Genomic DNA, 26,336 nt, shown 5'->3' on the forward strand with positions numbered 1-26,336 from the left:
AAAGAGGTGCTTGTTTCCCTTTATCACCGCACAGCACCTTTGGACGCGTCCTGAGTTACTGCACGTCTGAGAGGTTTGCCAGCTGCCCCTCAGCTCACAGGAGGACACTCCAGAGAGCCGTTTCCTCACCCCCCCAAACTCATCGGCTCTCGTCTCCACTCCCTGGAGGACATTTAACAAATACTCAACAACAACCTTTTAAAGACTCGCCCACTCAGGACATCTGCTTTGAGGAATTTCACATTTTATATTTTTGCTCTTTGTACAGCCTAAGGGAGCAAAGGGGAAATTTCTGGATTTTTTTAAATTGATGCTTTGTTTCTTTTCCTAAATGTTCAAAATGGTGTGTTGGTTTTCATAGGTCAAGAGGAATTAAAAAGACTTTGACTGATTTTGCATTTTTCCCCCATAACAATTGATGTTTTTCTAGGTTTCTAAAGATATGGCTCAGTGTGAAGTAAAAGGTTAAGAAGAACAAAGGGCCAGGCTGTGGTCTGGCAGGAGGACGCTGTACAGACAGTCTGTCATTTCAGAGCAGTGTCCCTATGGTATCATAGTTTTCATGCCCTAGCAGGGCTAATGATGTGCCTCGACAATTTCAATTCACTGCTGCATGAATCAATTTGCTGCTCCTCACCAGCGAGCGCTGAAGTGCTGCCTTAAGGCATTTCCCCTAATGGCAAAATAAATGTGGTGGTATTATATTCAGTGGAGGCCCTGTGATAAAAAGAGAACGGCCTCTCAACCACAGACATCAGATGTGGGGGGTTCTTATCTGCATTTGCAAAAAAAAAAAAAACATACCCGGTTCCAGTCATGCAGGGATTTGGAGACGAGCACTGGGAGAGTCGCTGTCACTGATGTGACACTTGTAGTTATTTTCTTTACCTATTGTTGCATAACTCTTGGTTATTTTTGAGGTAACTTTCAACAGTATTTGGAATCTATGTTTTATGGCTACCTTTAAGCTCTTTTGGCTAACTCATAGCAGAACCCTATTTTTTCATCTTTTTTGCAAACCATAATGCAGTTATTTCTATTACCAACAACCAGACCAGAATTCTACTTTTGATTTTTGCAAACTTTAGGCTTATTATAACATGCTCTTAGATCACTTTAACTAATTTAAAATTATATTTTAATATATCCTTTAAATTTTATTTATTTAATTTTTATAATGTATTATTATATTTAGGAATTCCTACTATTGTGGCTTATTATGTTTTATTTTTTATTATGATTTTTGTCTAAATTGTTGTTGATTTTCTTCGCATGGTATGAAGTAGCACGCTAGTTTATCATTATTACAAATATATATCAGTACGGTAACTTTAAACATTTTCAAATTTTAATTTGGTTTAAGCAACATACAGGCTTCAATGTTTTGCAGATATCAGATACTAAGTTCAACAGGACAGCTCTGTGTAGTATACTTTAAGTACCAAATATTTCAATGCCATAAATAAATGCACTAACATGCAGTCTATTGTGTGCAGTTCATTCACAGTGAAGCAGATGAACTTGTTTACATGATACCATTTGGCTGTCTCCACAACTGAAGACAACTGCTGAATTCAGTTTCAATATAATGATTAAACTACTGGTTTGATAACACAAAGTCAACCAAATGAACCAAAGTGAGAAGCCGGACTGAGATTCTCTTTTGGAGTGAATGATTAAAGTTTGGCTAAAGGTGTTGTTTTTGTACTTCTCTGGCGTCAGCTCTAAATGATATTTTCTCAGCAACTTAGTACTTCATTATGATAGCGTAAGCACTCCAACACAATCTGCAAATCATTTCCTCCTTGTTCTGAAGTACTCTCCGTCCGTGTAGCTCTCCACCAGTAGACAGCTCCTCTTCTTCTATCTTTAGAGCAGTTCTCCAGATTAGAAGAGTGTAGGCAGCTGCACTTATGGACGCTCTTATTATCCAGATAAGGTGCCCTCACAAAACTCCCCCACATCATCAGTGCTCTGCTCATTACATCTATTAACATAACAACCCAGTGGTTATTTCACACGAACACAGAGGGGCGGAGCCCCGTCACATGACCACAGCCGTTAGGCAGCGCTTCATCAAAGCCTTGACACTGCGAAACATGTTTTCTTCACGCATGAGTGACAAATTATTCTGGAACTGTTTGCACACACACTCGGCAGCGTGTAACAATTTAACACAAGGAACATAATCAACCGTTCAAATTGCAAGATTGTACAGGGCTGAAGGGGGCGCCGCCAAAAAGTGGTCATACACCATGAGTTCCTAATATTCATTATCCATATGTTGCTTTTTTCCCCTTAAACCAGCTCCAATCATTTCTTTTCGTGCCTGCTGAGTGAGTGAGCAGCTTCTACAGGGCTCCTGCAGCGCAGCAGATGCACAGGCAAAACAATCCACAGCCTTAGGTAAAATGATAGAAACCTATGATTTTGGAGTCTTGTAGATTGAGTTCCTATTTTAGTCGGTGTATTTGTATTATTTTATTATTTTATTTGAGGTTTTCAATAGTCATTTAGGATTACCTCTCAACACAAGGTTGGATTTTTTTTTTTTTTTTTGGATCAGTCAACAGGCCTAAATACAAAAAAAAGCTTTAACCTTAAGGCATGAATAACTCCAGACTATGAGCAATTAAAAATATCAGGTTTCACATTGGCCTAAAGCCCATGTTGAGTCTGATTAAATTCTTTTGTGTTAAGACCATCTTAGTTTGCTAAAGGATGGCATGTGATTGAGTACAAAGCAAACCTTTTTCTTCCAGGTATATAAAGGTACTGTGTACGTTATAAATAATTAATTCATGGTATTACTGCATCTCAAATACTATCTTAAAGTGGCCAAAGTCAACGTGTGAGGAAAAGGCTACTTCCTTCAGCCCTGAAGCCCTGTGTCGGCTCTGCACACTTGATCAGTCACTGCAGTAAATGAGTTTGAAGGTTCTGTCAGAAGAGCCCGCATCACACCTGGAAAGATAAGGTTTGACAATCCAGACACTTCGTCTCCAGCTCACACTGTTGACCTGAAGCTAAAATCCAGGGTTACGGAGAGATGGAACCTTCCATTGATTCTCTGAACACACCCTCCTCCTGAAAGGTCTGACATCTTCACGACCCTGTTCAGTCCTGGTATTTAAATCAGTCCCAGGAGATTCCACCATGAGTGGACATAGTTAGGCACAAGCCCACAGTAGGCATTAACATGTGTCCTGTATGTGTCTCCTGTGACCACTTGTATTGGGATCACTTCCCATTAAAGTGGATGCAAATACACACACTAATTACAATGACAAAATCCTCATTTGAAAGCGTGATACTGTACACTTATTACATCAATGTGTGTGTGCCTGCATATTGGATAACTGTATATGAGCAGGTGAATCTAACATTTAGATAAAGAGCAGTACAATTTACCTTGAAAGGTGACGTTAAAAAATAGTAAAAATCGGGACTCCGCTCTGACTCTAAGTCGCACCAGCCAAAATAAATCATAATGAAGAAGAGAAAAACATATATAAGTCGCCCTGGAGTAAAAGTCGCATTAGCCAGAGAGAGTGCCCTCTAGCTGCTGTCAGTGTGAAAATAACGAACATGTAAATTTTCATTGGTACAGGAGTAGCAGATACAGGTACACAAGTCTAGAGTGCCGTCTAGTGGCTGTCAGTGTAAAAATAACAAACGTTATATTATATTATTATTATATTATAATATATTTTAATATATAAGTTGCACCTGAGTATAAGTTGCAGACCGAGGATGAAAAAACGTAATTCAAATATTTCAATTTTTTTTTTTCCTGGAAAAGTTCAAGAAATACAGTTAAAATGTCATTTAATTCAGTTTCTGAACAGTAACTATTGATCTACTGACAAGTAAATGCAGCTTTAGTTCAGATTAAAGAAAACTTGAAAAAGAATTAACGACAACATCTGCTTCCTGATTCTACAGTATCATCAACAGGCTGTCAAACCAGCATCATCTCCTCAGACAAGCTAATAAAGAGTTTACAGGTACCTGAACAAGAGCTCTCTGCCATCTGGTCTACACCTTCACAGCAGCAGTTCAACCCTACTAGATGATCTTCCTCCTCGCGGTCAACATCTGTGATCAAGACCGTATAAAGGAACAATCTGGACTTTGGAGTCTGGGCCTTTGTTAATCCGTCCAACCGTCCGTCCGTCCGTCCGTCCCTGCCTTCTGAAAGGCCCCCGTTTTATTAATAGCTCAAACCGTGGCTGGGTTATAATCTGGTCGAGTGAGGCCGGGCACCAGGCCACAAAAGATGTCTCATATTCTTCAGGGGCATTCTTCTCACACAGATGCTAATGAAACACCAGTGTGTGTGCGTGTGTGTGTGTATGTGTGGCTCTAGCTAAAGATGCAGCCCAGACCAGTCTGATCACTGAGGTGGGACACATCTGCTGCCACCTGGACTCATTTCTCCACCCATTCAGTCCGGACTCTGAGAGCCTGAAATCAAATATTTATAGCTCTGATTCAAAACCGATTGTGGATAACAGACGAACACACGTGTTCAGGGTCGTTTACACACACACACACACACCGTAGAGTTGACGTGTGGGAGCTCAGCAGGACACATGACAGATGACGGGTTCCGAGCAAGTGGGAGGTGAAAGTGTGGAGTTGGGAGAGAAGAGAGAGAGAGGGGGAGAGAGAGAGAGAGAGAGAGAGAGAGAGGAAGAAAGAGACAAACATAAGAAAGGGGAAAATAATAAGTAGATAAGAACGAACTAATCTGTTTTATGCAATACTTTTGTGTATTTGCAGCTAATTTAACCCAAGCCAACTTTTAAGAATGATTTTACCACATATTCCAGCCTTTTCTTTGTTTTTTTCAGGAAATCACAAGTTCCAAAAATTCATCACAAACATTAAAAAGCCCAGTGTGACGGAAGCTTAAAACAGATTTAGGTTAGAGCCTAAATATGGTAAACAGATAAAAGAAGAGTATAAAAATATCCGCACTAATATTTCCAGTGTCAAATCGTGACTCTCAGGAACACAAGACACAAAAGCAAAAGGACGTTTGTCGATAAAATGCTCCCTTGCTTCTCTTTGGGAAGTGCCTTGTGTGACATTTTCACAATGGCAATTTAAAGTACACACACACACACACAAATACATATTCAACACAAAGAACACATGGGTGATTGCACACGACAAAATCAGGTCAAACTTGACCTATAGGGGACGCTGAATGTCACTGTTGAATGGTAATGTTAACGTCTGAGACTCCGTGCCAGCGTTCATCATCTTAATTATTTCTCTACAACGCTTTAGCAAATGAAGCATGCGGTTCCTCTGGGAATCGAACCCAGGACTCTCTCTGCTCTCTGCTTCCAAGGATGCTAATCACTACAGTATGGAATCACCACGACGGCAATAATCAGGAGAAACGGTGATCATAAGCGCTAAAGCTAACAGAAAGACATTAGCATAGCATTTACAGTATATTATTTATATTTATGCTGAAAATTGCACTAGAAAACTGTACTAGTGTTTGTACTCTCTACTTTACCTCCAACAACGGTACACCCATGTCCACATTTCTCCCATAACCACAAGTTTAGACGTGAGGAGACTATGAGTCAAAATGAACACCATGGAGCGACTAGAGGAGACGACACACCGCTGTCCTGTTATTTCTGATTGTCATCCTCACCCACACTCAGAATAACCCTAAATTAGCTGTGCCCCTACTGTAGCTCTCTACAGTATTCATAACACACTGACATCCTGCTTATGACTTCTCTACAGGAAGTCCACAGAGTCCTCATGCAAAGTTTGTTCTGAGATGAAATTTTGGAAAACACTGTGCTGCTTGCTGCTTTTCTTAACAGTGTGTTTGCTCCCCGTCCTTACACACACAGACTCCTTATTATCTTTAAACCTTTAGGTTCACACACGTAATGGGCCAAATAGATCATGTTAACTAAGGCGGACCGGCGATACAAAGTGTATAATAACAATTATACATTTGTTATTGTTACAAATGTGACAATAACAAATGTTATAAAACATGGCTGTATTTTATTGATTATGAAGAGTAAAACATTGTCTTTTTTAATCATCAAGGATGAAGACACTGAAAAACAAGTAAAAAAAACTGTGGTCCTAGCTTGAAAAAAGCATCCACGACCAAAGCCACCATAACATTAGATTTAATGTCCTACACGTCTCTTTACTCTGTCTCTTATATCTTTATTTTATCATTCAAAATGTATTAACAAAAAGAACCCAGTGCCTCCGTTAGAAGTTTAAAAATTCACATCAAGATCGTTTTAACGTTAGTGAAGTGAAAACAAACCTGAAAGCCTCACATCGTCTGTCCAAAGAGGGAGGCAGTGTTCTTTTAGCTTCTCTGCAGAAACATGAACTAATGGCACAGTTTTGAGGGGGAGTTGATTGGTCCCATTTTATACTCTCGGTGTCAGAGTCAGGTACTACACAGACAACATAAAAGGTACAAGGTACAGGTACAAAGGCACTGGAGACTTCTGTTTCACTGAGCACTCTCTATATTATCTCAGTCTGTTTATTGAAATCTTGCCAATCCCATATTTCATGAGGATTAAATTCTCGGATTAACAGCTCAGTATTTTGAGACAGATATTTTAATATTGTGTAACAACCGTGTATCTTGTTGTCTTCAAACGGGGGAGAACTCTCGTCAAGGAAGCAAATTTAGTGAGAAGTCTGACAAGCACTGCAGCAGAGCTGTCTGGTACATTTATAGTTTTACACTTTTTTTTTACCAAAATAAGGATAAGGATGAGGCCTGTTAATCAGCCAAGTGTTAACAACTGTTAAAATAATAAAAACTTGATTTTTACACACCTATAGGAATCATACAAGAGACGTTCCCTGGAATGTGTTAAAAAAGTATGGAACATTTTCCTCCAGTAACTCTTGAATTATCCACTGCACCCTGATATCAACCAAGAGCAAATGTCCTGAGGAGCGGTGGCTAATTCAACTGCTGCCTCTGGGCCTTTTGATGAAATATCTCTGATGTGTTCAACAGTCGCTCAGATGATTCCTGTCCAACAATAAAAGCTTCATCTGTCAAACCATCTTCGACTTATGAAAAAGACTAACATTATGCAGCAAAGGCTGCTCTGCCCTCAGCAATAAATGCACTGGTTATGACACTGAAGGGAACTGATTACCCGCAGCTGATCAAAGGTCATAGAAATGATCAATATTTCTGCAGGGAAACAGATCAATGACCAGTGTTGTGATTGGAGATATTGGAAAACTAAATTATTTTATGTACAGCACTGAAGACTTGTAAATGATCACTTCTTTATGACTATTTCATTTCAAATAAAGCTCATGCTTTTTTAAATGTATTGGCTCTTCCATTGAGGAAATGGTGTAAGAATAATAGATCTGATTATTTATTGACTTCTTCTTCCAATTGTTGCCACAGGGGGCGTTTTCCCCAAGTCTTTATACCTTGGATCCTCATCATTTTTTAGTGGACTATGGCCTCAATCATAGCAGATCTCACTACTTTTTTATAAACCTTCCTTTTCAACTTTGCTGCTTTACTTTTCTTTGTCACAAATCAATAAAACACATTTACCAAAAACAGAAATATGATAAGGTTTTGCAGCATGTGAACAACAGAGATTCAAATAAATCCAACAAGGAAAAAACCAAGAGAAGAAGAAATGTCTCCCATTACCTTCAAACGCTCAACACTTAAAAACACCACAGCGACAGTGTCGGATCACACCACCACTGTAAAATGAAATACACACGAGCAAAACGCAGCGGCCATGCACAGGCACGGTGTCCCATGAGTCTCTGGTGTGTGAAATCCATTCATTGAAAACATATTCCACCTGCTACGGATCAATATCACTTCTACCTGGACCTGCGTCTGATGAATTCTTCACGGGCATGTGTCTGCACGACTGCAGAGATGTGTGAAGTTATGTGTCTTCACAAAAATAAAAAATGATTTCAAAATTGGCACAAATAAAATGAATGCTTTAAATAAATGTTGTCACAAAAACACCTGGTTTGAACAGAGAATACAGAGGAGAGAAGAGACTTCTGCCATTTGTACAATCCCCAAATATATTTAGACACAGTGGTTGATAATGAGCACCTGATATGAACACCTCAGTGACAACTGGATGATTTACATAACCAAAGGATGCTGTGTCACAAAGAGCCATTTGTCCAGTCTACTCCAAAACCTTGTGGATTGTTAACTATTTTCCTCTATATTGAATCCAGAAAACACCAGGCACCAAGACCAGACCTGAAGGACCATGAAATGAAAGTGGTTCAAACTCTTCCGAAACAAGTCGATAAAACCAGCAGACCGTGGTTGTGTAACTGTAGTTAAGAACCTACCACTTTATTTTGTCACAGTCTGACCTGCTCTCTATAAAAGCACACCTAAATCCTCATAATCCTGCAACCACTGGGAACAAACCAAATCTTTCAGTTCGTTCAGTGAAGTAAACTCACAGTAGCGTGGACAGGAAGTGGGCGAAAACACACGATCGACAGGCTGCGATAAGTATTTCTTTTTACCCTTAAGTCCAGCTGTGAAACAGTCCACGTGAGGACTTTCCCGGCTGAAGAACATTCAGCAGTTATTAATTTTACATAAAACTATGGAGATTATTCACACATTAAAGGTTGGTGAGTCAGTCTGAGGTCAGCAGTGACAGACAGACAGAACGACCACCCAGCTACAAGCACACGTTAAGCTCCAGCCGGGAGCGGCAGCAACGTGGGCATTGTGGAAGTCTGATAGTAGCGCTGTGCACTGCGACACTGACTGATCATCCAACACTGACGACTCGCTCTATGGTAACTGGGGCTTGTGGGAATGCTGGTAAAACTGGAGGAGGGGGAGGAGTTGGTGAGCCCTGATGGGGAGTTGTCATGACTTCATTTCTGCCTGCCTTTTCTTTTTACGCTCCCTTTTATTCCAAAGACATCTCTGTCACCGCTGCTCATGGACCCCCTAGAGGAGGCGAGAGTTTGGTACTTCATCAGGAGCTTGTTAGCTTGCTGCCTCCCGATGGGGGCTCTTTTTTACAACAGGTCGGGTTGGTGATGTCTTTCAAGTGCTCAATTATTAACAGCCTGAGTTTTACAAAGAAATAAAAAGGAAGATCTCATTTTACACTCCTATCCAGTCTAACGCCACCTGCACAAGTCAGCAGGAGCCTCCTCTGAACAATTCCTCTGCCAGTGGCACAGAGAGCCGTGAATAATTGTGGGAGAACATTTAGGGAGGCACAAACCCGAGGAGGAGGAGGAGGAGGAGGAAGCAGCGCAGGCCTGACAAAGACTGGGATCTAGAGAAAAGGCAGCAGAGAACAGAACCAAAAGTCCCACTGACAGGTGGGTCACCTCCTGTAAGGAGCTCCAGGAGCTGCTCCCCCGCTCTTACAGTACTCCTCCAAACCTGCAAACAAACACAAGTGTGAAATCTAGAGTCCTGGTTTCACCTTACCTTGTTCTGGACTCAGACTGCGAATATTGCTGGATATTTCCATTGGTGTATCTCCAAGAGAGACAGCTCCATGTGCTGCTAAATCAGGACTTCACCTCAACTAACATCTGGTTCATCATCACTGACACGCCTCAACCCAGGGGTGTCATCATCCAAGGTGCAACAGAAGATGCTTAGGGAAGTTCAGTCTCCTCTCCCCCCCTCCTCAGTCTAAATCTGCTCCACAGTTTTTCCTCTCTTCTCGCTCTCTGTCTTCACGCAAGCCCATCCTCACTATCTCCCTATGTCTATCTCCAGATCTTGCACACTTCTTCTTCTCCTTCCTCATCTACTGTACAAACTGGAGGGAGAGAGGGTGTTGCCTGGAGAGCTTTGGGAGTGCACTCGGCGCAGTCAACCACTCACAGCTCTTGCAGGAAGCGCGAGAGGGGGGAAGCGCTGCGCTCTGTGCCGATCACCTGGGAGCACCATGGTTAGATGGAAGAGGGAGGGAGAGGTGGAAGAGACAAGATGTGGAGGAGGGAGGGAAAAGTGGATAAAGAAACAGAGGAGGAGGAGCAGCGGGGATAACTAAATCAGAGAGAGAGAGAGAGAGAGAAAGTGGATGTGGAACGGAGATTTAGCTGCTGAAATAAAGGGGAGGAGTGCGAAGAGGAAGAGGGGAGAGAGAAAGTGTAAAGGAGGCAAGGTGGCTGTGATTTGCAAGTAGTGAAGAACCCCAGTGTGTAGCGTGCATGTTTTATTCAGTATGGAGATTCTGAGGGAGAGGAGCAGCCAAGCATGGATGGATGCATGGCCTGGAGAAGGAGAAAAACGACAGGAGTGAGAGGAAAAGAGGAGAGGAGAACAAAAACAACTGTCCACGTCTTTGATTTCAAACTGAGGACGGCCAAGAAGCCCAAGCCTTTGGCACAACTTCTAGGAAAGTCTGACATTACAGTAACTGCAGAGTGAGTTGTTTTTTTTTTTTTTTGAAGCCACATTTTTCCAAAATCTGTCTTCTGAGGAGACGCGTTCAAAAGGCGTGCGTGTGGAATTCAAAAGAATACAGGGTGAATCACTTCCATCACAGACGTCTTCCACAGCACACACACACACACACACACACACACACACACTGCTCTGTGTCAGATTATTATAGTCTTTCCAAAAATAAAGCAGTCTTTAACCAGTGAAATGTTCCAGTGGAGTCATGTGTCTCACAGCACCTATAATTATGTTTTTATTGCTTTGCACAAAGAACCAGTATTGAATTATCAACACGGTGTCCATTAGGGGAGCTCACAGGACAACTTCTGTCCTGGAGGACGTTGGTTCACGCTGAGTCCACTCAGGGTCCCTGACAAAAGATAATCCACTTTCATGGTTTAGCACATGTTTCTGTTGGGGGATGTTTGATGCTGTGGCAGAATGAAAGACTTGGAGGGAGCGCTATTAAAATAATGTCCTCAAGTGTAACTGATCTCTGGGTAAAGCTTGAATTATTATGTCCTAATATTTTCTTTTTGGAAACAGACCCTAAACCCTAAGATCATTTCTATGCAAAATGTGTTTAACACAGACAGAGAACACGTGTATTCATATATTTGTATTTATATATTATATCATATTAATATAATGTTCTAATGTGTTTGTTTGTCAGTTCATCTCCTCATCTGCTAAGAGAAAAAAGAAACTGATGTCTGGGAGTTATGTCTGAGACTGGGGCTGCATTTCAGCTGGTGACGTTGACAGCTTGACACCTGTGTTTTTCAACCTTGGGGTCGCAACCCTAAGTGGGGTCGCAGTGGAATTTAATACAAAAAATTAGTGAAAGTTAGTAAATAAAGTTAATAATTAATTTCAAAATAAAAATAAATATACCAAGTAAATAGTAAAATATCTTTAACTTAGTATTATTATTTTTTACAATTAATCTCATAAATATAAATCAAAGTTCAAATAAAATGCAGCAAATAAAAGTATGTGAACCGGCGCACCTTGAAGGTTTTGATTGCACGAGTGACAGTTACTCGAGTTCCTTTGAGTACTGCTCTGATCTGGCTACTCTGTATTCTACTCTGTAGTAAGGGATTTCTTCATTTAAATGTACACAAACAGCTCCACTTGGTCCTTCATATCATGTATTAACTGTATCATGGAAGTCATGTGAAGTCATGCTAATTCACCATCAAGCACAAAACACAAAGGGTCAAATCTTTTCAGCAACTTTCAGCTGTTGCATGAATAAACCAAATTGTTAGTGGTCTCTCCTCATGCATGTTTCATGAAGCAGGGACGGCCAACCTCCGCTCTTCTGTTACATGGATTTTAAAAGGCTCTTCTCTGCTCTGCGCTCACCAAAATCAAACCCCAGCTCCTCTGTGGGAACTTCACCTGCACCTGTGCTCCTCTCAAAGTCAGGCTTCATTTATCTACCGGTGCCTTCCTGGAACATTAGCGTGCAAACCCTCCTGACGCTTGGATGAGCTAAGCGTGCTAATGTCCTTGTCCACTGAGTTACAGCATCACAAAGTAGGAAACCCAATCTCTCACAGCCGGGGCTTAAGGCCATCTCTAGCACAGCCAGAAGTTTGCTAAGAGCCTACTAGCAATCCACCAGGACCAGTGTAATGGTCTCTTTAGTGTGGATGCATGTATTCAGGTCCTAGTGGGGGGGGGGGGGCATCGGGGCCCCCGAGGGATGTTAAAGGGCTCTGCAGTAGTGGGGGGTGGAGGCATCGTTTCCATGTACTTTTTATTATCATGCAGTGTAAGTAGGACACGGGGATTATGGGAAACTATGACCACAGCTGAAGAATGGAGCATCAGTGTCTGAATATTGTTGTACCGTACACACTTGGAAACTGCATCTACAAATAAACTCACACTTTTATATAATGCTGATTCCTGGTACGAAACCTTGTACCGTGATTGGATCAAATCTGGTTAGAATTCACTTCTTGTGAATTCACTCAGTGACTGTGACAGGACAGTCTACACTGAATATTAATGAGAATAACGACTTCACTGAAGTTTTTAAAGAAACCCTGGACGCTTCCTACAAGCCAACTTCAAGGCGCACAGTGATGACTAAAATCCACTACCTTTATGAAAAGATTTTATATAGTTATTTCATATTGTGTATGGTTAGACCTGTACTTATGTATATATTTCTTTCTGTATTAAATACTTTAATCAGTTGCATTAGTCAATAATAAAACATCTACCTGCTGTTTGTCTTTCTGTACCAGATATATATAGATATTTATATATAGAAGGAAAAAAATCTTAAGTGCTTTGTGTTCTGAACACAGACTTTTATCATCACAACATAACTGGCTTCTCCTTCTGTTCAGCACGTCAGGTCTGTGAGACACTTTTACAGACGACTCCTGAAAAAGCACAACAACATTTTTCCATTCCTCATTTTTAAATATGTTCACTCACAATCCATAGGCCTTCTGTTGTCACATAACTAGAATAACATTTCTATTCTTCAGCACAGCTCACACAATCAACCAGGGCTTTTGTTTTTGACACAGTTAAAAAAAAGGGTCAATCCTCCATTTAGTTACAATAGTTTTAAACAAACGAGTGGAACTTCTACATGATCGTAGTTTTTGCAGAAATTGCTGTGTGTGTGTTACAATATTGTACTAAACGCTGACAGGATCTTCACAGAAACCACAGCAAGAGATCAGTCTCTGACCAAAACATGTCGTACTGATGTTAAGGCAATCATTAAGCTGACCTTTCAGTTTGGCTCATGTTTCAGCCGCAGCAGCAGCAGCAGCAGCAGCAGCCACCGCAGCAGCAGCAGCAGCAGCCACCGCAGCAGCAGCAGCAGCCACCGCAGCAGCAGCAGCAGCCACCGCAGCAGCAGCAGCAGCAGCATCAGCAGCAGTGGCCCCCGCAGCAGCAGCAGCAGCAGCAGCAGCATCAGCAGCAGTGGCCCCCGCAGCAGCAGCAGCAGCAGCAGCAGCCACCGCAGCAGCAGCAGCAGCAGCAGCATGAGACTTACTCCTTCTTTTGAAGCAGGCTTAAGAATTGTAGCAGTGAAGGAAGTCAGAAATGTCTGATTCCATCAGCCTGAACATTGCAGGCCACCTCATGGTGGCATTCTGTGCAGCGTCTCAGTCACTATAGGTCACTTCTTTGTCCATTTTCCCGCAGGCTTGGACAGGTTATCTACTGAGCTTTTATAAAAGCAAGATGACCGTAAAAATGTGTGCTGTGGAGAAGGGACGTGCTGAGGGACAGCAGCAGTCAATAGCCCCGCAGGCCGGCCCTTGGTTTCCTGTAATGTGTTGGAAGTGAATGACACAGTGTGTGAAACCACAGACATGGCACTGAGGTCATCAGAGAGCTCAGCAGAAACAAAGTGAAACCAAGCAAAGTATTGATTGATTGATTGACTCTCAAGTGAAGTCACACTCCAGTGGAGGAGAGAGGGGAGAAAACCCACAGGCCAGTACAGACTCTGAAGGCAACACTCCACTGGGTTCTCTGAATGGTAATAAAATATAACATTGAAATCACATTTTCTGCTTTGTTTTAAAAGCATGTAATTCTCACTGGATCACTGATTCAAATCATTCACTTTTAGCCTGTCCTGTAACGCAGGCAAAAGCAGAAAGATGACGACCCTTTGAAGTGTTTGTTTTTCTGTGAAGTGTGGACCAAAATAAGGAAGAGGGATAACCAAAAAATTAGCTTACCTTAGATAAGTCAGCTGCCTCCTCCTTGGATTTCCCATTAAATGCGATGGTGTGTGTGTGTGTGTGTTGTTTGTGTGTGTGAGAGTGAGCAGGTGGCCCGAAGGAAATGGAAAATAATGGAAAAAAGCTGCATTTTCCAGTTAATCCAGGTTTGGGATGGGGGTCATGGAGGTCAAATACAATTGCTTTGAGTGGAGAAACGACATCAGAGGACTGGGTTTTTACTTCAAGTGTTATAGGAAATGACAATGAAGCTTAAAACTGAATTCAAGAAGCAAAAAAAAGAAGGTTTATCATGAGGCTTTACACCGAATGTCAACAACAGAAACAGCTCTCCTCGACTTTTGAACACGTCGTATTGGCTAACTGAAGAGGTGAACTAAAAGGCAACTGGACCGTCTGGGTTTGTAGGAGACATTTCACCTCACATCTACATGTGAGGTGAAATTCTTCTCTGACCTAATGGCAGGATGTTGAGATCGACGGGGGTGAATGGTGGGTGGAGTGAAAAAGGACAAAGAAAGAAAAAATCAGAATGTAGCGCAATCAATGACTTGTTCACTCGCCAACTAGTTCCCATTCAAAATTTAAAGTCTGTTGCTAATAGATTTACGGGATTTATGCAACATAATCACAAAACGCCAAAGGTCGAGGATGTTGTCAACCGAGGAGCCATTGTAATATTTATGCTAGCTACATTCATGGCGTGTTTTGGTCATTCCGCTTGTCTTGCAATCTTCTTGCTAACCGTCTTGTTGCTAATTTAGGCAACATTACTCCAAGTGCCATAATCTATAAATATTGTGAGCCAATCCATCAATGCTACTCTTGGCCTGGATATGAACAACCTGGAAATGCAGTCACCAGGTATGATGGATTATGACCTCAGAGCTCTGGACAACAAACCATTTTTCCAGCTTTAAATGTCCGTCGTGTGTGTGTGTGTGGTTGTATGTGTGTTTGTGCAGCCATTTAGGCTTGACAACCATCTGATAAGCAAACTGTCAAATTAATTTCATGCCTGCTGTGCCACAAACCTGACAGCTGTGTTTTCTTCCTATAATATGTTTGGACGGTAGCTTAAACATATTGTGCCCCTAACTATGTGCTGCTGCTGCTGCTGCTGCTGCTGCTGCTGCCGCTGCTGCTGCTGCATGTAAAGCAGCATGAGAGCCTCCTACAGTACAGTAGGCTGGATGGTTATTTATGAATCTGCAGACTGTAGCTCTTCTCATTAAAGGTTAGTGTTTGTGCAGATGACAGCTGAAGGAAGTGGCAGCTGGCTGAGCAGATGCCCCGTGACACGCTATCAAGCTTTATTTTCTTACATTATGGGTTAATTTCCTGTTTTAATGACGCTGTTTGTAAAATCTCACATCAATCATAAAGCGGCGGCACTGATAACGCTGCAGTGGAAACACACAGATGACAGTTGGTTAAGGATGCCGACTGTTTCTCTTATTCAGCTAAGTGCACACAGCCCTGGGCTAAACCCCATAATAATGAGACAATGTTTGCAGAGCACATTATTTTTATTATTACTATGAAATGTGTCAATTTTCCAAATATCCTCTATTTATATATTAAAAAAAATAGGGTTAATGTAGAGGCATTTCCTGAATTAGCAGTGAAAAAAAGCCCTGACATTTAATATTTACTGATTCTTGGCTCACATCCTGTCACAGTGTGTCGCGGTGACCTTGTTTCTATGTATAAACCTTCAAGTTTAAAGAGTTACATTTTATGAAACCTTTGCCATAGTCTTCAGTAAAGTTTTAGATGAGGGATGACACAGCAGATCGGGGAATGGAAATGATAGTTTTGCCCTTGGTGGATAATCGTGGAAGTCCATTTTAAAGAGAATTCAATAAAAGGCCTCAGTTTCTCTAACATTCTCCAAATGGAGTCTGAAGTCTCCAACACTTGGCTTCAGACTGGTACCAGGCAGTAGGTTAACAGGGTTCATCCTCCAATGGAACATTAAACCTACTATTCCCATTTATTGATCTTCTACTGCTCCTGGAATACATGTGTGTTCCGTAAAGCTCCAAGGAAAGGCTGAGTTTAAACCATCCAGAGTAATGGACAGTGCAAAAAGGTGGTGAAGAAAAGGGTGCAGGCAGGGTGGAATGGATAAAGACGAGTGCCGAGGTGACAGCAGTGAGATCTGCTATGATGTATGATTTAGAGAAAGTGGCTTTGTTCATTAGACTGAGTTGGAGGAGGCAATCGGGTCACGCCCTGGACAGTTCACTAAACCAACCAACACAGGGCCCAGTATGGAGACTGACAACCACCCACATACACAGATCATATAGTCAGAGTGTTGGAGCGTCCACCTAACCTGTACTGTACAATAAGACCAGGGGTGGACACCAGCAAAACAATTTAATAAAAAGTGTTTTTAATTGGGAAAGAAACATGAAAGATATACAGATATATGGTAGACAAATGGGAAAAAAAATCCAAGAAATGTATTCAATCCTATGTTAAGAATGTTTGATTTACATGTGGGTTTTATTGAAGTCAAAACTAACTAAAGCTAACTGTTAGCTTTTAGTTAGCATTCAGGTATGTATTTGTTAACATTTAGCTGTTTTTATTTTTTAAAAATTACCTCTTACCCCAACCTTAAAATAATTTTATCTCAAGGTTAAAATACTATTTTATCCATATGTTTTATACCCCCCCATTCTCTGTTCCAAATCATTAATATTATTCACATTCTGTTGGAACAGCCTGGAGGAGATTTCTGGAGTGTCTTGTTCAGAACCACTCTGTCCTCGGTGTTGAGGTTTAAATTGCTGACCTGGTTACAGGAGAGCTCTGTTAACCTCCTGAACCACACTCTCACCAGTCTGACCTAAAACCAGAGAAGCTACAGGGTCACTGGAGAGGTCCACTGTGTTCCAGTCTGTCACTGACAAACTCTCTCACCATAATGGATTTTTCTGAAGAAAAACCTGGTTATGAATATGAACTTAACACATTTCACCACTAAGAATTACATATATTACATATAACATATAAAATTGATTTAGTTTAGATTCTAATGCCTTGATATGATGAAGAGACAGGATAAGATTGTAACTGTATGTGGGATGGTCTTAGTTCATTTAATTTGATCTGACAGTTCTGTTTAAAGTTGTATTCAGATCTTTTAAAAAAAAATTGTCAGCCTGCATGGTATTTTATTCTTCTCATGCACTTGTCAGCCTTCAAACTAACGACAGGAAAATTAGTAAGAATCAAACTTTGCCGGAGAATGTCTTCAAAGATGGAGAAAGGCCTGATGATGAGTCAGCAGAAGGATCCATAACTGACACCAAAAAAGCTGTGTTCAAAGGACAGGAAAGAAAGGAAGGAAGCTCAGGGCTCTCACTGAGTCGGAGTCGGAGTTATGGAATCTAATATTCATAGTGAATGAAAGCCTACAATATCTATATTATATATTTAATAATGATATTATACATGATGCACCTATATATGTGTGATATATTTGCATGACCTCCACTCCCTCACACACCCCTGCTGCTGATTCATGCAAGAATGGCCTTATCTCAAAGCAGTCTGTGGTGCAAAAAAAAAAGTTGGCGGACCACTGGTTTACAGAAAGAATAGGCAGGAAGTTAACGCAAAACCTGTAGTTCCTCTTTGTGTCCTGCAGGCAGTGTTTTTCAACCTTGCAGTTGCGACCCCGTGAGGGGTCACTTGGAATCTACATGGGGGTCATCTGAAATGTGTAGTAAATGATACAAAAAATACTCATTAAATTGTTGTGACAAAGTTTTACGTTCACACTGCTTTAATACAATCAGCAGTGAAGAGCTTGGCTAATGCATTAGCGCTGTTACCATATATTAGCATCAGTTAAGATTAAAGAAACTCTCGGGTGTGCATTAGGCAGTGAATGTGTCCAACGGTGTTAAGTGGTGTAGTATTCCGTATCCAGGTCTGAATGGGTTCAGACACTTTAATTTAATGCCCTCATCTTTTAACAGGCAGTCTGGAGAGGATAAAACACACAAACGACGGCGCTCCGTTAAGAAAGCAGCAGTGATTGGAGATTTTTGAAAAGGGACCATTATCTTGTTTTACCCCGAGCTGAGAACCATCTCATTATTTTCCCTCAGTGAGAACAAGTGTGCACCATCAGCAGGGTTTAGCTACACCGTCTGACTCACAGCAGCTAATTGGACTGGTTGGTGGAAGGGCTGCAGGGTGATGTGATCAGATGACTAGTTAGCTCTGTCCCAGGGGTGGATCAGGCCTATTAATCAATGTACCAAGTATAGACAATGGAGACCGTCATCGTAGTCAGGAGTGGTTAGTTCTGGACGGTGGAACGGGGGCCAAAATGTCCATTTTGTAACATCGTATGAAAAAGACTCAAATTCACAGTGGGACAAATTTAAAAACTGGGACAAAGTCGTGGGCCAAACTAAAATATTTATTGAAAAATTGACAGCAATTGTGCAGGTTTTCCCTACTCTCCAGAAATGTTATGTAGAATTTTTTTCACGTGGAAACAAACTTAAGTTTTATGTAAGTATTGAATCTGGAACAACTAAAGCTTAATATCATAAACACATGAGAATTTAAATTTGATATAAAACACACATCAGTGGTATTTGTTTCTTTATCTGTAGCCTTTTTTAATATAAATGTTTTTTTTTTTAAAGGCCAACAACAAAAAAAGAAAATGTATGCGCTATAACATGATGTATACACCGCTAATACTACAAATGTAGAGTTGGCCCACCAGTATATTACCCCTCTATACTGGCGGGCCAACTCTACATTTTACATTTGATATGATCTCGCGAGCCAAATATAATTACATCATTGGCCACATTTGGTATATGACCTAAAGTTAAAACAAAACAAATGAACATAGTGATGGCACTGTCCTCGCTGTCCTTGTAAAAAGTGGACTGAAACCTGAAACCTGTCACTCTATAACAGAAGCCTCTTGGTCCTAGTGGTAGGATTAACGGGAGAAATTATAATGAACTTAATATTCCTTTTTCTAATTGTGGACTTAATATAAGACATTGTGGAACTGTTAGTAAGAAGATTATGTCATTTATGTATTTAAACTTATTTAATTGCATCTTCTTTATATGAGACAAAGATAAGTTCAGCTCTGCTCTATATGGGACGACAGACAGCTCATATTTAGCACTGACTTGCCTGAACTGTGTTATTATTTGATAGAATAGTTGTTATCTACTTCCTAACAGCAGCACCTGTGAGACCCTGTCAGAACGCAGCTCAGGACAGAGCGGTTTGTTATTCCTATTTATTATGCTGTAATTCTGTAAGCCAACAACAAGTTGTCTGGGAACAAAACCAATGAATAAGGATGAGCTCATTTAAAACCTCTGACATTTTGAGTTATAGTTGCTGGTGCGGACTTTGTAAAGCTAAAATTGACAGTAATCTGAATTATGCAATGCAGAGTCAACGCAGCGAACACACAGGTAATGGAGATTTTCCCAGATTCAGACGGTTTTGTCGCATACTTATTAAAATAATCCTTTAAAAATATGACAAAAACATGTTTTCCAAAAAGAAAAAGCTTACAAGTCTTAGAGGCCCTGAATCTCTATGATGCATGTGATTTAATCTGGAGGTAATTCTAGAGGAAATAATGCATAGGTTTTCTTCAGGGCAGAAATTATATGACTGTCCATGAAAGGCTGGAGCATGTTTCTGTAGGGTTGTTTTTTTCTGAACAACACTGGCGTTGCAGGCATTTTTAAATAAAATCATGCTGCTATGCAAATTACGTAAGTTTTGTTTTAGGGCTATCCAGGGATTCTGAGCTAAGGCACGCATCACAATCTATATTTAAAAAATAATTGAGTGTCTAGAGAGGACAGAAACTTGCCTTAAAATAAATTTAAGGAACACAACGTCCTATTTTCATGAAAAGTCTTGAAGAAATAAGAAGCAAAAAAAATGGTTAGAGAACAAAAACAACAAAAAATAAATTTCAATGTACAAGCGCACAAGTTGTCAATAATTGTCAAAAATGATTGTTTTTTTACATAAATGTGTATCTTGTTTATGCAACAATATGAAATAATCACAAATAAAAATGATAGTTTCTAAGGGTCATTCTAAAGGTCATTCAGGTCAGCCAATCCCAGTTGTTAACAGGCAGGGTGGACCTGGACAGCTCATTCACACTCATACTCATGTTGGACATGAGTGTCAGATCAACCTAATCCCCTGATGATCACCAACTATATTTGTTAAAACCATTTTTGTCACTAAGATAAAATACAGCCATTACTGTAGATACCAGTCAACTTTAAGGACAGGATTTTGCTCTAGTTTCTCCTTTTAATTTTGAATCCACTTTTAAACACAGTGGTCATTAGTTGACTGCCTGGAGCTGATGTGTTGTGAGAACTTCATTAACTTTTGAAGTGAGGCCTGTTATTTCCCTCAGCATGTTTACTGGATTAATAACTCTGTTTATTTCCCAGTGGAGGTGTCACTGTTTGATTTCCTCCTCTTTGATAACACTGGCTCTAACATGAGAGACAACATGGATGATTTAACATTAGGTCTGATACTGTGGGGAAATTACTGTGACTTCACTGTGTCATTAAGGCTGCCCATACACACACTCTTCCTCCAGGGAAAGTCAAAGAGAGACAAATATTCTAGGAACTTATACAGATCTGATGCTAGAACATTGTTAGCTTCAAAATTTGGAAAACAAACATAGGGGTCATGTACCAAGGAGCGGTAATACCCACGCATCAGCCTGATACTGAAGTACATTTTTTCACTGGTACCAAATGACCTAGGGACCGGCACCAGTCCCCGGACCAGGGGTTGCAGATACCTGATTCAAAGGACTGGGAATTCTGGAAGGATATGACAATGGGCCCCATGTGACAAACTGTGAATTTAGTTCCCCGTATTCACCTTTATAACTGAGCGTACTGTATATAAAGAACAGCTGGAGTTAAATAAAACAAAGAGGCCGTGGGTTTTTAGTAGACAAACTCGTTCAGGCTACGTTCGTTTTATAAATGTCAATGTCATCAGCAGGGGCCTTCACCCAGGACAGATGGACGCTCTCTTCACTCATTAACCTCACATGGCTTCCACACTGAATCACAGACTCCAGTCTACGCTGTGTAATTATGACATTAAGCCAAATAACGGAGGTTTGTAAAACCCCAGACATTAGCTCTTATCTGCACACTCACACTCAGGGCTTTACCATCAAACCAAACGCCTGCACAGGGAAAACTGATATTCTGAGACGGAAGTGTTCGAATTTTAACCATTGCCGTTCTGGTTACAAGCTCTGTTGACAACGAGGGGTGGTGGGGTCAAACAAGGTGGGGTCACTGAAGGTGGTGACGTTGTGGGAAATATTCGGAGTCATTAAAGACAGTTTTTGAAACTTTTAGTTGTTTTTTGAACACACGCTGTCAGCCGTAAATATAACTCTGACACAGACCTATGTCTAGCCACAGTTGGCGTGGATCAGAGTTTATCACCTTCAGTGTCACAGAGACGTCGTGAGTCCCAGGATCACAGTGTGAGTCATTCATGACTTTGACAGTAAGACACTGTCTGCCTCGCAATTGTTGCTTGAAGTGTAAAAAAAAACAACAAGAAGGGACAGTCGGAATTAGATGGAAAGAAACTTGAGTGAAAAAAAATGTATCCAAAGGAGCTTCGTGTACATACGCAGTACCTGGATGTACAGTAAAATCATCTGGAAAACACACGACAGTCATTTTTCGCAGGACTTGTACACAGTCTAGATCGTGGTTAATTTACTTGGACATCTTCAAAGCAACGACTTCCATATTCAGTCTGGGCAGCATTTCATTGATTTACTGCTATTCTACAATAAACAGATTTATTTTGATGGTTTAATAAAACAGATGTCACTGTGATCAAGTTAGTCTGAGGGTAAAATAACAACCCAGCAGTAACTGCTATTTAAGTTGAAATATAAAAGGTAAGATCAAGAAAATATATACATTTTCAGAGACAAAAGTGAAAGGAGAGAGAGAGAGAGAGAGAGAGAGAACGGGGGACGAGTGAAAGGGGAGAGAGAATCACTCTCTGCTATGCTCGGTTGGCCAAGTGCTCCCTCTTTTGCACGGAAATAAAATGAACTTTGAGGACATGCATGTGTGTCTGAAAGAGAGCTGATTTATAATTTATAAATTATTTATATTTTTATGACATAATGATAGAGTTTTTTGTTTTCTACCATTTCAAATGAGAGTATTATAAATATTAAAATTCCCTTTCCTGTGTCTGAAACTCTAGAATTCAATTTTTGTAAACACGATCTCAGTCTGCCTTCAACGTCAGACTTTAGAAATTAGTGAATTCGAACAAAATGAATGTATCTGTCGAGTAACACAGACAGAGACATGTCTGTGTTTTTGATAATGAAAAATAAAACAAAGAAACTAATTATCCCAAATAAAAAGTAAATGCTCAACTGATGTTTTAAAATCTATTCTGCTGCTCCCTAGTGGACGATAATCTTAAATGTTAAAGGGAAATTTGCTCTTAGTCAAAAATGGATTTCTAATTATGTTTTTTATATCATTATTATTTAACATCAGGAATACATCAAGAATACAGAAGTGTCTATTTTAACGAGTTAGCAGCAGAAAATAATGAACGAATGTAAGTCATCATGGTGGCTGTCACAGCCTTCCTGACAACACATCTGTTGTCTTTCTGACGAAGGCTGAGAGCTGGAGAGTGAAGGAAAAGAAACACGGCTGACAGGATTTCTCAAAGCTTTTTTTTTTCTTTCATCTTTTTATTGGAGCTGTTCTACGCAATATCTTTTGGCCTAATGTGTGTGTGTGCGTGTGTGTGCTGACTGTGGTTGTTCTGTAGAGATTGATCACAGCCATTAGAATGATGTCATGATGCTCATTAGATGCTCAATTTGCTTTTCTCAGCTCAGTCAATGGGAACAGATTAGAAGCCGATTCCACCAGAGGCTTCAGTCCTGTCCTGCTAATTATTAACTACAGCACACTCAGAGAGTTTGTGTGTGTGTGTGTGTGTGTGTGTGTGTAAGAGGTGGGAACAAAGACATTCAGAGCAAGTGAAGAAATGAATGTTTCTGCAGAGCAGCCTAAATGTTGCGGCAAATTCAATTAGGCGAGGAGGTTGGAGGAAGATGAAATGAGCCAGTGGGTTAGTGTGCAGTCCTGTTCAGTAACAACTGCTACAACAGTCGTTACTGAAGTGTCAGCGCAGCAGTGACGGTGGTCTAAGGAGCAGTAGAAACATCACTCATCGGGTTATGTGAATAAAATTAGGATGGTTCTAGAAAAGAATTTAAATGTTCTAATTGATGGCCAAAGATATTATATTTGTTGAATGTAATAAGCAGAGCAGACGGTTTTACTGGTTTAAACTAAATTTAAACTCGAATTCTTTTTACTGTGATTTTTATTACGTTATTTTCCATTAATTGATATATTCATTTATTGACGACACAATCCGAACAAAGAGGAGCGAGTGACATAAAACTGACAGACCTGGGGTCAGTGTGTGTCTGCAGCAGGGGACACTCTTCATTTCCCAAACAACATCAGGACAAGGTTAAAGTCTCAGCAACGAACGGTTTTTGCATCACACTTCCTTTTGTTGCTGTTCCTTCGACACTGTGTGACTGTGACTGTATGAAGCCATAAAAATGCACTGTTCTTAAAATGAAGCATTCAGTCATTAAACCTTAGTAGAAACTATAACTTGAGGATATAACTGATTGCTGTCAGTCCAAATACAGCTGCCAAGAAATAGGTCAAAACCTCAAGGCCAAAACAGGGTTAAAACTTTTGGTGGAAACTCTTGTACAACTTCATAACAAAGTTGAACAGAGTTTCCAACCAAATAACCAGATAACCAGATTATTTGCAGAGTATAGCTAAACAAGCTAGGATGGCTAACCACGGCTAACAAAGCAAGATAATGGTATAAGAAAAACCAAAAACACGGAAAATGGAAATTCACCCCAAATAATTCAAAGAGCGAGCAACATCATGGCCAGGTTTTAAAGCCAAGGACAAGTGGCTCTTCAGACTGACACTGCTATTTAACATTAATACTGTACGTTGACCCATACAGTAGTTACTGTTAGGATCGATTTATAGTACATGATGTTTTTTTCTAAACAATAATACACCATTTGTTTTTGTTTTTTTTAATTCCCTCTAAATGTTGTCTTTCGCAGTGCTCTTGCTGAGAGTCCTTAGACTTCGAGAGCGCTTCCAGATCTTCACTGGTCAATTCAATTATGAGGTCAAACTCTCATTTTAACGTGAGCTGCTTCATCATTCCTTGCAAAGCTCTTCACGTCACAGACCTGTTCAAATCTGCTGCTGCTGAATGCTAATGCTGTTGAGGAAAGGAGACGCGGCCCAGAGCGGCGGGGAATATTCAATTTGCACTCTCTTCAAGGACTCTTGACATAGAAGAGAAGCTCTTTCACTTCCCTGACAATGGACTGTTGTCACCCACCAATGGGTGACATTTCTTTAAAACAACAATACACAGAAAAACCATTTGCTGTCAGATACAACAGGGTATTATATAATATCTTTAATTACGGGAATAAAGTCATAAGGAGTGTAAGGATCAATGTAAAAGAATATACTGTATATGTTTAAGAGAATAAAGGTACACGTTCCTGAGGATAAAGTCAGAAGTTTATAAGATTCAAATCCAAAATTTAAAGCTAGCAGCATCAACCATTAGTGCCTAAGGTTGAGAAACACGTAGCATGTTGTGGTTTTTACTTAAGTTTTACTTAAAAATTGGATTTTTAAAAAATCATCATCGTAGCTCAATAGCGTCAAATCAGCATCAATGTAATAAATGTAAAAAATACACATTCATAGTAATACTATGAATTCATTCACGTTCAATTCTACAACTTTAATCTAGTTTTTTTGTTTGTTTGTCTGATTTTTCATATACTTTCTCAAAATCAGAACAACAGCACTATTTTGGTACTTCTCAAAGTAAGAATTTGAGTTCTATAAAGAACTGATACAGTTGTTTGGAAAGTGATTTCCAACTGTTCAGTCTATATTATCACGGTCCATGAGGAGAAACGATTCTTTTTAAAGTAAAGCTCAGAAAACCTCTTGAGTTACTGCCTCCTCCGTCTGTCTGTTGAAATGTGTGATTTCTGTGCCTTCACTATCTGACTTGTCTATGTTTGATTGACACAAACTCACCAAACAGCAGCTCCAGTGTTAGTGGTTTTCAAATGTGTACAGTTTGAAGCTAGGATTCTTTTTGTGATTTCTTGGAATGCACGTATTATATACATAAGCTCAGTTTTTCTTAATCCTTGGAATAAAAGGTAAAACTCAACGGTCCGATGTGGTCGCACAGACGAAAAATCACTGGAGAAGAGTCTCATTCATTTTTCACATCAATCGATTACCACCTGCTTCAGTTCCAGTCATCGCAACTCACTGAATCCTTCAGAAGATGAGGGGCTGCACCGTGACAGACGGGACGCCATGTTTTTTTATACACTGCATGACAGGACGCCATGTTTTTTTATACACTGCATTACAAACAACAACAACAATGATCCACTTATTGGAGCACAGTTTCTTTCATCGTTCATGGTGATTTGTCATGTTTGTCACAAAGACAATCAGTGATCCCAGCTCTACAGACGGGCTGCATGCAAAAACATTCTCGCTTGTCTTAGTGGGTATGAATGATGGATCCATGAAACTCTAAAGAATTTTCATAGAAGAGAAACAAGCATTTTTCCATATACAAAGAAAAAAATGAAGAAAAATTTTTTTTTTTTCATTCTTTCAATGCTGAGTCACCTGAGTCGCTTTACAGCTGCGGTTGAACACAAAAGTGTTGACAACGAACAATCCATCGAACACGGGACGCAGCTGTGAAGTTACTTGACCTAACCGGATTATGAGAGTAAAAACATCCAGCAGCAGCAAACCTCCAGTCAGGTTCACTTTTCAGTTTCTTGGATTCCCACTCAGTCTCTGCTCCTGTGTGGTTTCCAACTGTTTTATCAAGGACAACCACCTTGATTTAAAAATCAGCTGGGACCGTCCCTTTAG

General features: G+C 40.3%; 1 protein-coding gene across 3 annotated transcripts in view; it reads right to left on the minus strand.

Annotated features, from left to right (window-relative positions):
* plch2a (phospholipase C, eta 2a) overlaps positions 1 to 26,336 on the minus strand; it is a 135,843-nt gene that overhangs the window by 44,179 nt on the left and 65,328 nt on the right. Inside the window, exon 1 of one of the 3 annotated variants that reach the window (XM_017036122.2) lies at positions 9,506 to 10,021. The exons of the other annotated variants lie outside the window; for them this stretch is intronic. Within the exon in view, the coding sequence (XP_016891611.1) occupies positions 9,506 to 9,548 (43 nt within the window). The 5' untranslated portion in view covers positions 9,549 to 10,021. Of the gene's footprint in view, positions 1 to 9,505; positions 10,022 to 26,336 lie in introns of those variants that run through there. 3 annotated transcript variants of the gene reach the window in all.

This window comes from Cynoglossus semilaevis, chromosome 10 (genome assembly GCF_000523025.1).
Source record: "Cynoglossus semilaevis isolate Cse_v1.0 chromosome 10, Cse_v1.0, whole genome shotgun sequence".
NCBI lineage: Eukaryota > Metazoa > Chordata > Actinopteri > Pleuronectiformes > Cynoglossidae > Cynoglossus > Cynoglossus semilaevis.